We start from the raw sequence: 13198 nt of genomic DNA, 5'->3' as shown, positions 1-13198 counted from the left end.
GTGCCAGGGCCAGGAATGGGAACCACCATGACCCAGTGTCACGCAGCCAGTGTCAGTGGTCCTGCAGCCCTTCAGGGTGCAGAGAGGGTCGCTTTCCAGCTCTTGGCAAAGTGAACTTGGCCAGATCCAGTTTCAGTGTTTGAATTGGGGGGCTGGGGTGGGGGAACGCCAGTTAGCTGTACCCGGTGGAGAAACACGGAAACTGATCCTGTGCTGGGAACGCGTTCCCAGCCGTTAAGAGGATTCCTTGGCACGAGGCCTGGTGAGGCAGAGGCGTGACGGTTCATGGGGGATTTTTGAGCATTAGGTTGAAAGCCTGTCTGTGACCCGGGTGACTGAGCCCAGGCCACGTGCCCTCAACGCTACATTTCGGGATCCACATTTGTGGCAGAAGTCAGGAGCTGCCGGGCCCTGGGCTGCGCGGCCCTCTCTGACCGCCCTTACATGTGTTCTTGTTTCAGAGGTCAGCCGGAGGCTCCAGCCCCGAAGGTGGAGAAGGTGAGGAAATCTCTCAGATGTTTCACCAGTTTTGGTTGTAAAAGCGGAAGCAGCCTGATTTTTCTCCTCCTCCTCATTTTCTGTAGATTCTGACCGAGAAGATGGAAATTACTGCCCTCCCGTCAAGCGAGAAAGAACATCCTCTTTAACGCAATTCCCGCCTTCACAGTCAGGTAACAGTTGCAGCCCTTCGTTAGATGGTGAAAGCACCTGTGTTTCCAAGCCCGCTGTTCCCCTCCAGCGCCTCACACCCCTGTCTGTCCCCTGTGCACATCCCGTTAGAATTAACTCAGTCTCCGTCAGGAGTGAGGCTGGAGCGTGCCCGAGGGTAGCACAGGTGCCCCCGTCTGGAGGGGTGAGACCTCGTAGACTATTAATAAGCAAGGCTTGCGAAGAAATCGTCCCTCTGAAAGGGACCGTCAGGGCCCTCGTCGGGGCTCTGACCATTAAGCGCACGTCCACCTTGCAAGGCCGCTGGCTATGTGTTGACTGAAGGTGGGGGAAATGGGGTGTCCTCCTGGCCCTTCAGCCATGTGCCTAGAGCCCGGTGGGCCAGTTGAGAATCCCAGGCACACACGCAGACAGTACATAGGAGGGAGCCCAGTGGCCCCAGCAGGCACTTTGGTGGTGGAATACCGTGAGCTTCCCGACGAGGGGGCTTGGGGGAGCCTGGAAGGGTTGGCCAGGCTGGGACCCTGTCCCTGTGGTTGTGGCTGGGCCCAAGGGCTTGGAAGCTCCAGCCTGGTGCCAGGTCTGCACACACACACACAGGCCAGCAGACCAACTGGTGGACACAGGCTGGTTCAGGCAAGAGGCGGGTTCCTGGGGTAGAGGGAGATGCTGGGACTACTTAGCAGGGGGCTCTGCAAGCCTGGGGACACCCCTGCGCCTTGGAGGGTAAAAGCTGCGGCAGGGTTCCCCACTCCCGCCCCCCCCCCCCCGGTCCTGGCTCCGTCCACTCTGGCATCGCCCCGTGCTGTCTGCGGTGCTGGCTTACAGACACTCTCCAGTTCCCCAGCTTGAAGTTCATTCTTGGGAATTCATGTAAAACATTTACAAGTGTGAGCCCTAAGGATATCACTTTAAGGGAAAAAAAGACACTCCTGGAAGCTTTGTTTCTGCTTCCAAGAATAATGCAAACGTCACAGGAATGTACAGTGTAGAAAGTGAGTGTCCTCTTACGCTCATCCCCGTAACACTTAATTTCATGCCTGTTCCCTGAACACTTGTTTTGGACATTGCCTCATCCTTTTTCACAACTGCGGGAGACCCCCCTGAATAGAGGCACTGTCGTTTGCTAGCCAGGCATTGAGGAGCCATCCGGGCGGTCCACAGTGCAGGCTGCGGTTACGTCCTTTTTCTAAGGATCTCTGCACGCTTGTCACGTGAGCCTTACCACAGGAGGAGGGAGCGTCCACTTCCTGGCCGTTGATCGTACTCCTTCCCGCTCACTGTCCACTGCTGAACCGCACTTTGTGCATCGAGAAGGTGCAGCGGAGAAGAGAGGAGGTGGTTTGTGCTGTGACCGTAGGCTAAAGGGGTAGAGGACCAGCAGGCATTAGCCCTCTCCTCTCGCACGTCACCACCTAGGGGATGCTCTGCGCTCAGCCATCAGGGGAGTGGAGCCACAAGCAGTCCCACGTTTGGAGGCCTTTGCACTGCACTGTTTCCACTTAGCTAGCTGCCTTCTGTCCGCACAGTTAGATCTTCAGCCCCACTGCATTGCTGCCTGGCCCACAACCCGGGAAGCAGTTGATTTTGTAAGATCCTAAACAGGTGAGGGGAGGGGGTCTGCAGCCAGCCGAGCCCCGACTGGTGACAAGGAGCAGGGCCTGAGGCTTGGCCCCAGGGGAGACTCGGCACATCGGGTGCATCCGCTTCCCTCCTGGCTGCTCCCACAGGGGCACAAGGACGAGGCAGGTGGCCACAGCAGGCCAGAGTCAACTGCTAGGTATCAAACAGATTCAGGCTGTTCCACTGGATACCCACCTTTCTTGTGCTTTAGAAAGAGTCCCAGGGTTTCACTTTCACTGGGAGTTGCCAAAGGCCAGGTTCACCATGCTGACCCCCCTTCCCCAACGGTGGGGCCTGGAGACGACCCCTCAGGTGGGAGAAGTGATCCTGTGCACGTCTGCCCTGCCTACTCACACTGTTTTTCCTCTTGTTCCCTCCCCTGCCTGCACCTCCTTGTTGACAGTATCAAAAAACAATGTTTTTATGCCATCCACCTTCTGCGAGCCATCTGCAGGCAATTCTGACTCAGAACCAGGTGAGCCCTCGCGTCCCTTTACCTTTCTCGGCTGGTCACTGGGGGTTTCCTGGGATGAAAAGCAAGGTCTTATTCGGGAATGGGTGGTTTGAAGGCAACCTTCTTTTTCAGTTCCTAAATGTTCCCCAACTCTTCACTGCACAGATTTGGAATCTGGTGTGAGGCAGGCTTCATCAGCCCTTAATTTCTGTTTCTACAAGCAGGGCCTGGTTACAAGGAGTTGCAAGTCCTTTTTAAAAAAAAAAAAAAGAGAGAGAGAAAAGCAAAAACAAAAAAAAACTGTAATGAAGTATACTACTCATTTTTCAAAAGTTTACACAGATAATACATTTGTATCATTAAAAACTCAGAAATACATAGAGTAAAAGAATCCACCTCTCCATTTCCCACGCACTCTGCCATCCCAATGGTAACCACTCTGAACTTTATGTAATTTTCCAGACCCCTTCTCTGCGTATTAAATTCTCACATGAATTAACATTACTTAGATCTGTTTAGATAAATATATTTGATCAGAGCCTTAAAATTTTAAGGAAAATAGCTTGATCCTTTCTGAAGAATGTGGAGCTTTCCTTTTTTGGTCTCTCACTAGAGATCCAACTCCAAGACTTCCTGAAAGTTTCTCCCACGTGGCTGAAATTCCTCATAAAAGATTTAATGAGCGGGTGTAACCATCTTAATTCTGTAACCCAACCTGCCTTATATAAATTCATTGCCGACTTCGAAAGCGCTGCGAGATCAGTCAATACTCTGGCACGAGGGCACTGTCGAGGGAAGAGGCAAGTTGTTAGAACTTTGAGGGTTGATTTGATGACATTGTTTCAGACAGTTGAATTCATTTTGACTCTAAAGGCAAACTGTTTTGAGCTGACCCCCCTCACGGGGCCTGAAGAGGAGCTTGGTTTGTAGGGGTCCTTGGGAAGACCTGGGCACTGGCCTAGCGAGTCACGTTCTGAACCGCGGGGGCCGTGTCAGCCGTGGTGGGTGATCAGCCACTGAAGCCAGCCCTCGAGCTCTGTTAGGAATCTAATGCTCGCCCCCGAGGTCTCTGAGCGACAGCCCCACTCCCGCTTCTTCCCCGAAACCTTTATCCTGCAGCATTGAGAGCAGGGCAGCCCTGAGCAAGGCGGGCAACTCGGACCTGCCTCCGAGGCCTGCCACAGCCCGGCCGGCCCCTGGACCCGCTGCCACGTGCAGCGGTGATAGACTGGCTCAGCCACTCTGCAGAGTGAACTTATTCTTAGCTCCTTGCCTGCCTGCCTTTTATTTTTTTTAGCTTTAATTTTTGCGGGAAAAATTGTAACACTTAAGAATGGTAAAGCACTTCTCTATCTCTCTACCTAGAGACCCCATTCGATTTTCCCGGGGCGTCCCAGTGATGTCCTTCATGGCAAAGGCATCAGATCCTGGCTCACGCATCACGTATCTGCAACAGTCCCTCGAGCTTGCCTCGGCTTTTATAACCTTTCAGAGTGCAGGCCGGTTACATTGGAGAAGGCCTTCAACCTGGCTTTCCCGCTGTTTCCCAGTGACCGGACCAACTTACCCTTGGGGGCTAGAACACCACAGAGGTGAAGCTGTGTGCTTCCTGTGCACCGTAGCAGGTGACTCATGGTGTTTACTGTCCTGTTACTTGAGTAGGGCGGAGCCCGCCCAGGTTCTCCGCTGAAAAGTGATTTTTCACCCTTTGATTAATATTTTCTGGAGAGATACTTTGAGACTCTGTAAAATCTCATTCCTCTTCTTACTTTTTGCTGCAGTGTTAGCCTCCAGAGATGTTTTCTTGCTGGGAGCGGCTACTACTCTGGTGATGGCCGGCCGGGGATTTTCTGCCTCCTGTGGGTCGGCACTCTGCTGGACAGCAGACCTCTTCTCTGCCACTGCTTGCTCATGTGTTTACTAGAGCCACATGGGTGTTTGCATTCCTGTTTTAGTCAGTGGGTTATAATCTGTTGTTATTAGTGTTTACCTTAACATTCAGATTTTATCTTCACCATCGGTTTATTTTAATCATCCCACAGTTGGCTGCCGGGAGCTGCGTCAAGCCTGTGCCCCTTGGCCATGTCCGCATCATTCTTTCGAGCATGTCCTTTTCTTTCTGTCATAAGGGGTTCCAGGCTCATCTTCTTCCCTCCCTTTCCTCAAGGGGATCCTGGTTCTGCTTAGTGGAGAGTGGTCTCTAGAGACCAAGATCTGAGTGCTCTGCGTGCTGGTCGCCGTTGGGCTGTCGCTGCTCCCAAGCCCTCTCTGTGCCCAGAGCTGAGAACACACACAGCCAGGAGCACAGACATACGTAGACCTCTTCGCCTACACACACTCACATCTGCACGTGTTTCTGTGCCTCTGCTGTTCTGTCTGCTTGTATAGGTCACCCCCGGTTCGGGTGGGTGCTTCCAGCACCAACAGGGTTCATTGTAGCCCCACCTCCCCCCCCTTCCCCCCCTTCGTATTTCTGCCTCTTTTCTGACAGTAAGAAACCTGGCTCCCTTTGTCCTCAACACACTTACTCATCGCTCAAGCCCCCGCCAAGCTGCCTTCTCTCAGATTCTTTTTAGCCTGTGGTACACACCAGGTTAAATTCTGATCTGCCTTCCTGGTTAAATCCAGAGTTCCCTCATCACCTGGGTCTCTCTGAGGTGGGGCACAAAAAAGCCTGCTTGCTTCAGTCATGATTCAGAGGACGGAGGCTGCCCCACAGCAAGCTCACGGGGGGCCATGCATGTGCCCTTGAGAAGACACGGGTACAGCGGCCTGTGCACCCCTGTGACCTTGGCGTGACCTTGCACCCCCGTGATGGGCTCTGGCCATCAGGCAGTGCCTCTTCACTGCACCCTGACTGCGTTGCAGGACAAGTGAGCTTCTGGAGGCCATGAGAAGAGACCACGTTTGTTTCAGTGCAGACAGGGCTTGTGGCAGGACCTCCAGGGTGCGCCGCCCTGTAAGCACCCTCCCTGCTGCTCTGGGCCCCGCTGTCCCGAGTCCCCGGTTGCCATTGCGAGTATGGCACACACGCCCGTCTGTGTCTCCATTCACCGCAGCATTCAGCATGGATGTCCTGTGCATCCTTGGGGTGGGCCAGGCACTGGGCCCAGTGCTCGGGGTCAGTGGCAGTGACTTTCCAGGCCTGTCGCCCCTGCTGGTTAGCCTGGTCAGCCCCGGGGGTCCAACGGTCAGAGCAGGGCAGTGAGAGCAGTCTCTAGCCCCAGTGTGAACACTGCAGAGCCAGCTCTAAGGGCTTTTTAAAATCACCTGAATTACGAATTTCATCGCAGTTTTTTTTTTTAATGTTTCTAAATTGCCAATCATCTCCTGAATAGTCCTGAGCTTTGAAATGTAATTCAGTATTTCCCTTCCCAAAAGGAACATCTGGCAGCATGTCCTCCCCTGCATCCTGTGCTGTCTGGCTCTCCTGAGTGTGGTGTTAACGACCCCTCTACGGGAGAGGCACCAGCTCCACCAGCGCAGGCTCCCCGGAGCCCGTCGGGGTCAGCTCCTTCATGCAAGCTAGCAGTGAGAGTTACTTATTGTAACCTGTTTTTGCCCAAGGAGAGCAGTTTGGCTCACCAACACATAGCCCGCAGGAAGAGGGCCTTCCTGTTTAGGAATTCTTTTGGGGTTTTTTTGTGGTTTTTTTGGCTGAGTTGGTTCTTCGTTGCTGCGTGCGGGCTTCCTCTACTTGCAGTGAGGGGGGCTACTCTTCGTTGCGGTGCACGGGCTTCTCATTGCGGTGGCATCTCGTTGCGGGGCACGGGCTCTAGGTGCACGGGCTTCAGTAGTTGTGGCACGCGGGCTCAGTAGTTGTGGCTCGCGGGCTCTAGAGCGCAGGCTCAGTAATTGTGACGCACGGGCTTAGTTGCTCCGTGGCATGTGGAATCTTCCCGGACCAGGGCTCAAACCCGTGTCCCCTGTATTGGCAGGCGGATTCTCAACCACTGCGCCACCAGGGAAGCCCCCTGTTTGGGAATTCTGATTTGATTTTGTTTCATACCTGAAAGTGTGGGCTGACCAGGTGTGTTTGTGGTGGTGTTTTTGTGTACAGTTGAAGGGTTTCTAGTGTGTCTACATAGTTGTGCACCCATCACCATAATTAATTTTAGAACATTTTTGTCACTCCAAAAAGAGACCCTATGCCCTTGAGCAGTCACTCCCCACTTTGTCTTTCCCAGCCCCTGGCAACCACAAATCGACTTTCTGTCTCCGTGGATTTGCCAGCTCTGGACATTTCATGTAAATGGAGTCATGCACTGTGTGGCCTTTTGGGGTATCTTTTCATTTGTTTAAGTCTTTACTTTCTTCCAACAATGTTTTGTAGTTCTCGTTGGTTCAGTTTATTCCCAAGTATTATATTCTCTGTGGTGCTGTTGTAAATGGAATTGTTTTCTTCACTTTCGGATTGCTCGCTGCTGGTGTGTAAAAACACGCAAGGGATTTCTTTGTCTTGATCTTGTTCCCTATGACCCGAAAAGGGTTTTTTTCCCCCGTGGGCTGGACCTTAGCACAAAAGTGAGGCTGCCTCTGGGGCCCAAAATGCTGCTGTCCCTGGGCTCTTCTGGGGACAGACGTGTCCTATTGGAGTCACAAGGCTTTTTATCCTGATCCTTCTGGTCAGGGAATGCATTAGACTGTCTCCCCCGCCCCCTGAGATGGGCAGAGTCACCAAGGTGCAGGGATTAAGGGATCTGTGTGTACTGGTGGCTGAGCTGAAACCCGGCTTTGAGCCCCTGTGTCTGTCAGCTCTGCATAGTCCATCCCAGACTTCGTCCTGAGGGAGGCCCCGCCTCCTCCTCCTGGGCCTCCCAGCGCCCTCATTAGCCGCAAGCACTCCGGGCACATCTGGAGAGAGCCTGCCGCCTGCCACCTTTGATCTTTCGCCACGGAAAATGCATCTCAGTTCTCAGAGGCCTGCTGGTAGTAGGGAAGCTTCTCCTGATTACAGACGTGTCCCCCTGGAAAGGGAGCTGGGTCCCAGGGACCAGAGCTCTGTGGCTCCCTGATATTCCTTGGGGCCCGCGAGCACAGCTCAGCCTCCGAGCTCTCAGCCCCGGCAGGTAGCTGGGTGGGTGGACTGCAGCTTGACCAGCCCCACACACGCCCTCCAGTTTTCTGTTGCCAGCAGTTCACCCCAGGGCCAGCACTGCCTGCAGCCCTCAGCCTCCTCCCTTACAGACGGGATTGGATGGGCCTCTGCTCTTCTGTTTTAACTTGGAAACATTTTCCCTAGTTCCCCAGGCCCATGGCCACCGAAGCCCAGACCACAGTCCTCTTCTGCCCCTGGTCCCTCCTAGCTTTGCTGCCCCACCCCAGGCAGGCCCGCTTTTTATTTTTTCTCTTATGCTTGTAGAGGAAAAGAGCAGTGGATTCCGGTTGAAGCCGCCGACCCTGATCCACGGCCAGGCACCCAGTGCAGGTGGGTGTCCGCCTTGAAGGAGGAGCACAGAGTGGCTGCCTTGCGGCCTCTGCGTGCCAGTGCGGTCCGGGCTCACTTTTCTGACACGTGAGCACTGGAACACCGCTGGAAAGAGCCCGTCAGACCAGGGAGGTTCTCCTGCCTGTGAGCCCGCTGTCCCGAGGAGGTGGCGGCGAGGGAGCGGGCCCGGCTTTGTGGGTGGCGTTCAGGCTCCGTGCCCGGCAGTAGCTCAGTTGTGAGACTGTCTCTGCTGAGCGATCTGCCCACAGCGTTAACCCTGAGTAGCAGAGCCGCCACTAGTGAGCGGGGCCCGGCACTCGCGCCATCGAGACACGTCCCATCCAACGGGAAGCCCTTGCAGGGCCAGGAGCGTTCTCGTGGTCCTTGCCCTGTATGTTTGGCAGAGGGATTTTCTCAACGTGGCATTTTGAGAAGCAGGTGCAAGGGGGTGCCTTTACGTGACCCCTAGCAGAGTCCTAAACTTTGAGAGGTGAACTGTGGCTTCGCTGCTTTCCCCTCACCGTCTGCCCTTGACCCTCGAGCCCCACGCTTGCGAACAGCTGTCTCTTGGTCCCCCCCTGTAGCATTCCTGTACTCACTGGATTAATTTGCAGACATCAGTTTCATGGGGGTTTCATTTAATCACATATAAAAATAACAATAGCCAGACTTTGTATGTCTAACTGTAGAGAAAATATCTTGGGTTTTTAATTTTTTCAGTATGCTTCCCTGTAAAGTCTAGCCCAGGAGGGACATCAGATGCGTTGCTGGGGTGAATTTTTCTGTAAAGTGCCTGAGAGCCGGCGTGGGGTGGGGGGGGGCGGGGTATGCATTTCTGCCCTTGTGGTCGGAGGGCCCGGACAAACCGACCTCTGTCCCCAGGTCTGCCGAGCCAGAAGCCCAAGGAGCAGCAGCGGAGCGTGCTTCGCCCAGCAGTGCTACAAGCCCCGCAGCCAAAGGTGCTCTCACAGACCGGTGAGTGACTCGGCCGTGGCCCCTCCCAGGCTCACACGTCAGGGCACAGCCGCGTCACGACACAGGTGGCTTTGGCCCCGTCTGCTGAACGCACTGGGAAATAGAGTGCTGGAGAAACAAGCCCTCAAACCCCCAATGAGCCTGGAAGACAGGCAGTTCCACGGGCCTCCTGAGAGCTGGCCCCCCAACCCTGAGCGGCCCAGATGCGTCCCTGTGTGTTTGCAGGCAAAACTCAGTCCTGTGTGTCTAAGAGACCTGAACCATATTTGTATTATATCCACAAAGGATGGGGTTTTCAGTTCATCCTTAATTTTCTTAATACTGATAAACTTTTCTTCTCTTCCTCTTAATCTTTCCCTACAATTCAAGAGCTCTTCATCGGGAGCAAAAATAGTTAATATTTCTGAAGGGTTTTAATTGCATGGAAAATTGTTTTGGTCTAATACTAAACAAAGCCAGATTTAAAGTTGTACATGTCACATAATCTCAACTGTTTAAAGGAGAAAGTGCATAGAAAAAAGACTCTATTAGTAAAACTAGTTTTATAAAAACTCATAATTATTCCCCAAATATATTTTCTTTTTTTTTTTTTCTTTCGCCTAACTAGTAGTATTTCTAAATAAACTGAAAATTCACATGGTTCTTTGTGGAATAAGCAATAAAGGATTCTTTCTTTTGTGAGGTGTTAGTTTTGGGTTTGGGTTTTTCTAACCTAAGAATTTGTGACTTTCAGTATTGATTCCGGATCCGTTCCCTATTTAAGAAGGAGACGTTACACTGTCACCCCAAGTGGTAGAAGGCAGCGGTGCTGAAGGTGGTCCGGGCTGACCTCTGAGATGTCTGCTGTCCTTTTCTCCCCACAGTCCCGAGCAGCGGCACCAACGGGGTCAGTGTCCCGGCAGACTGCCCGGGGGCAGCGACATCGGCTTTGCCTGACAACCCCGCCCGGAGGAGTCCCTCTGACGAGGCGCCAGCGCTTGAGGTCCGTCGGCAATGGGGCAGGGAGTGCACCGCACGTGAAGCTTCTCAGCGCCTCACCGGGCGCATGGGCTGTTGACCACTCTGGGCCGTATCCAAGCTGGCCCGTGCTAAAGCATCCTGATTTGCTCAGAGGTCTCCATGTGTAACCACAACTGACTGGCCAGGTCACCAGCCCACCAAGAACTCCACAGTTGGCTTTGAGTGAAAGGGGCCACGAGCAGGGCTCTGGCACTTAGGGCCGGATAGCCCAAGGCCTGTTTCGTTTCCACGCACGTAGTCTGTTGGGGCCTTGCACCGCTGTACTTGGAGAGATGTCTCCCGTCCCTCTTCCACAGCCGAGCAGTTCCTCAGGGGTTCATACACATGTGCTGCTTCTAGTGGCAGAAGTGTGCTTGGGAGTCCGTTCAGAAATCGTTTGTTTTATTTATTTATTTTTATTTTTATATATTTATGTATTTTTGGCTGCGTTGGGTCTTTGTTGCTGTGCGCAGGCTTTCTTTTTAGTTGCAGCAAGCGGGGGCTACTCTTCGTTGCGTGGGCCTCTCATTGCGGTGGCTTCTCGTTACAGAGCATGGGCTCTAGGCGTGCAGACTTCAGTAGCTGTGGCACGTGGGCTCAGTAGTTGTGGCTCGTGGGCTCTAGAGCGCAGGCTCAGTAGTTGTGGCACACGGGCTTAGTTGCTCCGTGGCATGTGGGAATCTTCCCGGACCAGGGCTCGAACCCATGTCCCCTGCATTGGCAGGCGGATTCTCAACCACTGCGCCACCAGGGAAGCCCAGAAATCGTTTGTTTTTTTTAAAAAAAAAAGCCCTCCAGGGTTCTGGGATTATATAGGCCAGATGCATATGTTTTCCAGTTAGCGTTGCATAGCAGCTGAAAATAAGGGGCATTTAATGAAGAGCCTGCATTTGCGGTTGGCAGAGACGGACTTGAAATCCGAGTTGCAGCAACACATCCAGGGCTCCACGTACGGAGACAGATTGCACCCGTGTGTTTATCTCCACTCTGCCCGTTTCAGCAGACAGGTCGCTGCCTGAGGTTCTCCACCCTCTGCCTCCCCCACCCGCTGCCATACCGCCGCCGGATGTTCAGGCTCAAATGGTGAAAATGAACATCTCCAATTCAATCTTCAGATGTCCCTGAGCCCCCCACCCTGAAACCACAGTTAGTGGAATTGGAAAAAGAAATCATTCCCACAGCATACTGCTTCTCAGAAACTGGTGGCTAGGGCTCTGAGCTGAAGGGAGACCTGGACGTGACCCCCCACCCCACCGTCTCCACCCAGTGTTCCCGGTGACGAGGGCACTGCCAAGACCTCGCCCCTCCCCCTCCCTGGAGAGGTCTGGTCCCCCCCCAGCCCTAGGGCGTCTCCCTGGTCCCCCACCCCAGGGCCCGCTCCACAGGATTCACGCCAGGCAGATGCAGTGGTGTGAGATGGCTCATCTCACTTCTCAGGGCTGATGTGTTGCTTCTTTTCAGTTGTTCTGTTTGCTTGTTTTAACCAGGAGAAAGACTCGCAGAAAAATGAGTCTAGCAGTGCTTCTGAGGAGAGCTGCGAGAAGAAGGAGCAGCTTGCACAGCAGGCGTTTGTGTTCGGGCAGAACCTGAGGGACAGAGTTAAGGTATGCGGTCAGAAGGCCGGATGAGCTGTTGACCCAGTGACGGGATCTTTTTATGCCTCCCCCAGGTTCCTTTGCCCGGGGTTGGGGAGTGGGGGCCGTGTCTGGGGTGGTCCTGGGCCTCAGCGCCCAGCAGCTGCTTGCTGCGCCCCTTCCGTGCTGTGCTGCTGACTCCTGGCAGCACCCCGGCCGGCTGCCCCCCACCCTGCCCCACCCCTGCCAGTGTGGGGCTGAGCGGTGGCTCCTGGCGGCAGGCTCCCTCGTTCTTCCAGGAGCCAGGCTCGGAGAGGCAACTTAGCCCTGACAGCTGACGTGTTTATAGCCAAGGAACAAGCAGACAGTAGGATCCGATGCTTTCCAGGTCACCAAAGAGATTTTTATGTGCTTACTTCAGGGTTTCTTTCAGCACTAGCATCGTTCAGCCTGGATCCTTCTTAGTTGTGGAAGGCCGTCCTGCACACTGTAGGGTGTTGAGCAGCATCCCCGGCCCCCGCCCTCTAGATGCCAGCAGCGCCCCCTCTCCCCGCCCCCAGTGATGACCACCAAAAGCATCCCCAACGGTTCTGAATGTTCCCCGTGGGACCATGTCACCCCCAATTGAGAGCCATCGCCTTGTTTTTTTCAAGGAGGGCAGGTGGAAAGATACTGTTTTCTCTCCCACAGGAGGCAACAGGATCTGTCACCTCCTGGCTGCCCCCCAGGTGTGTTGGTCTAGTCTGGGGACTTTGAGTCGGGGGTGGGGAGCATGTGGCAGTGGCAGGGGATCTGGGTTCTGGACCCCACGCTCTGGCCCTCTCGGAAGACCTGTCCCAGCCCCAGGGACTGAAGGTCCCTCTGTGCCATTTCCAGCAGCTTATCTGGCAAGAAGCTCCTAGAGGCTTGAGGGGCAGTGTCAGTGGCTGTGTCTGGGGACATTTGTCATTGCCACAGCTGGGGGGCAGGTGCCACTGATACTAAGTAGGTGGAGGCCAGAGATGCTGACCAACACCCCACAGTGCCCAGGAAGCCCCCGTCCCCGCTCAGGGAACCACCCGCGCCTGGGGTCAGTAATGCAAAAGGTGAGAAGCCCTGAAACGAGAAAACAAGAGTCTCTCGGGTGTGGAGGAGATGTCAAGCCACGCCGTCAGCTTCCTCCTTTGGTGCCCACTGTCCAGTAGAAGCACAGATACCCCAAGAGACACAAGAATAGGTGTTGATGTTGCACAGCTTTAGGCAAAATAATGAGTCACTTGGCAGCTGCTCCCTCCCGGTAGCAGGAAGCAAAAGCAGGGAGGACCTGGAAATCCACCCATGCTGGGGACCAGGGGCCTGGCCTGAGCCATCAGGTCGAATCTGTTCCTCGCTGCCTTGAGATTGGGGTGGGGGCGATGTCTCGTGGGGATCCGGGCGTCTCATGGTTGCATCCCAGCTTCTCAATGGGGGGAGGCGACTCAAAGCTGTGGTTTCTTA

At 54.2% G+C, this 13198-nt stretch overlaps 1 protein-coding gene across 8 annotated transcripts in view; it reads left to right on the top strand.

The window, feature by feature from the left end:
• Window positions 1–13198, top strand: part of RANBP3 (RAN binding protein 3) — a 53304-nt gene that overhangs the window by 32121 nt on the left and 7985 nt on the right. For all 8 annotated transcript variants that reach the window (XM_029215603.1, XM_029215602.1, XM_029215599.1 and 5 more), the window contains 7 exons: window positions 462–498; window positions 585–671; window positions 2696–2767; window positions 8109–8174; window positions 9057–9149; window positions 10013–10131; window positions 11636–11752. In XM_029215603.1, coding sequence (XP_029071436.1) covers window positions 462–498; window positions 585–671; window positions 2696–2767; window positions 8109–8174; window positions 9057–9149; window positions 10013–10131; window positions 11636–11752 — 591 coding nt within the window. The remainder of the gene's footprint in view (window positions 1–461; window positions 499–584; window positions 672–2695; window positions 2768–8108; window positions 8175–9056; window positions 9150–10012; window positions 10132–11635; window positions 11753–13198) is intronic.

This window comes from Monodon monoceros, unplaced genomic scaffold, assembly GCF_005190385.1.
Source record: "Monodon monoceros isolate NGI ecotype Baffin Bay Population unplaced genomic scaffold, NGI_Narwhal_1 Super_Scaffold_12, whole genome shotgun sequence".
Taxonomy (NCBI): Eukaryota; Metazoa; Chordata; class Mammalia; order Artiodactyla; family Monodontidae; genus Monodon; species Monodon monoceros.
The sequence above is the reverse complement of the archived record's forward strand: the minus strand, read 5'-3'. Positions and strand labels throughout refer to the sequence as shown.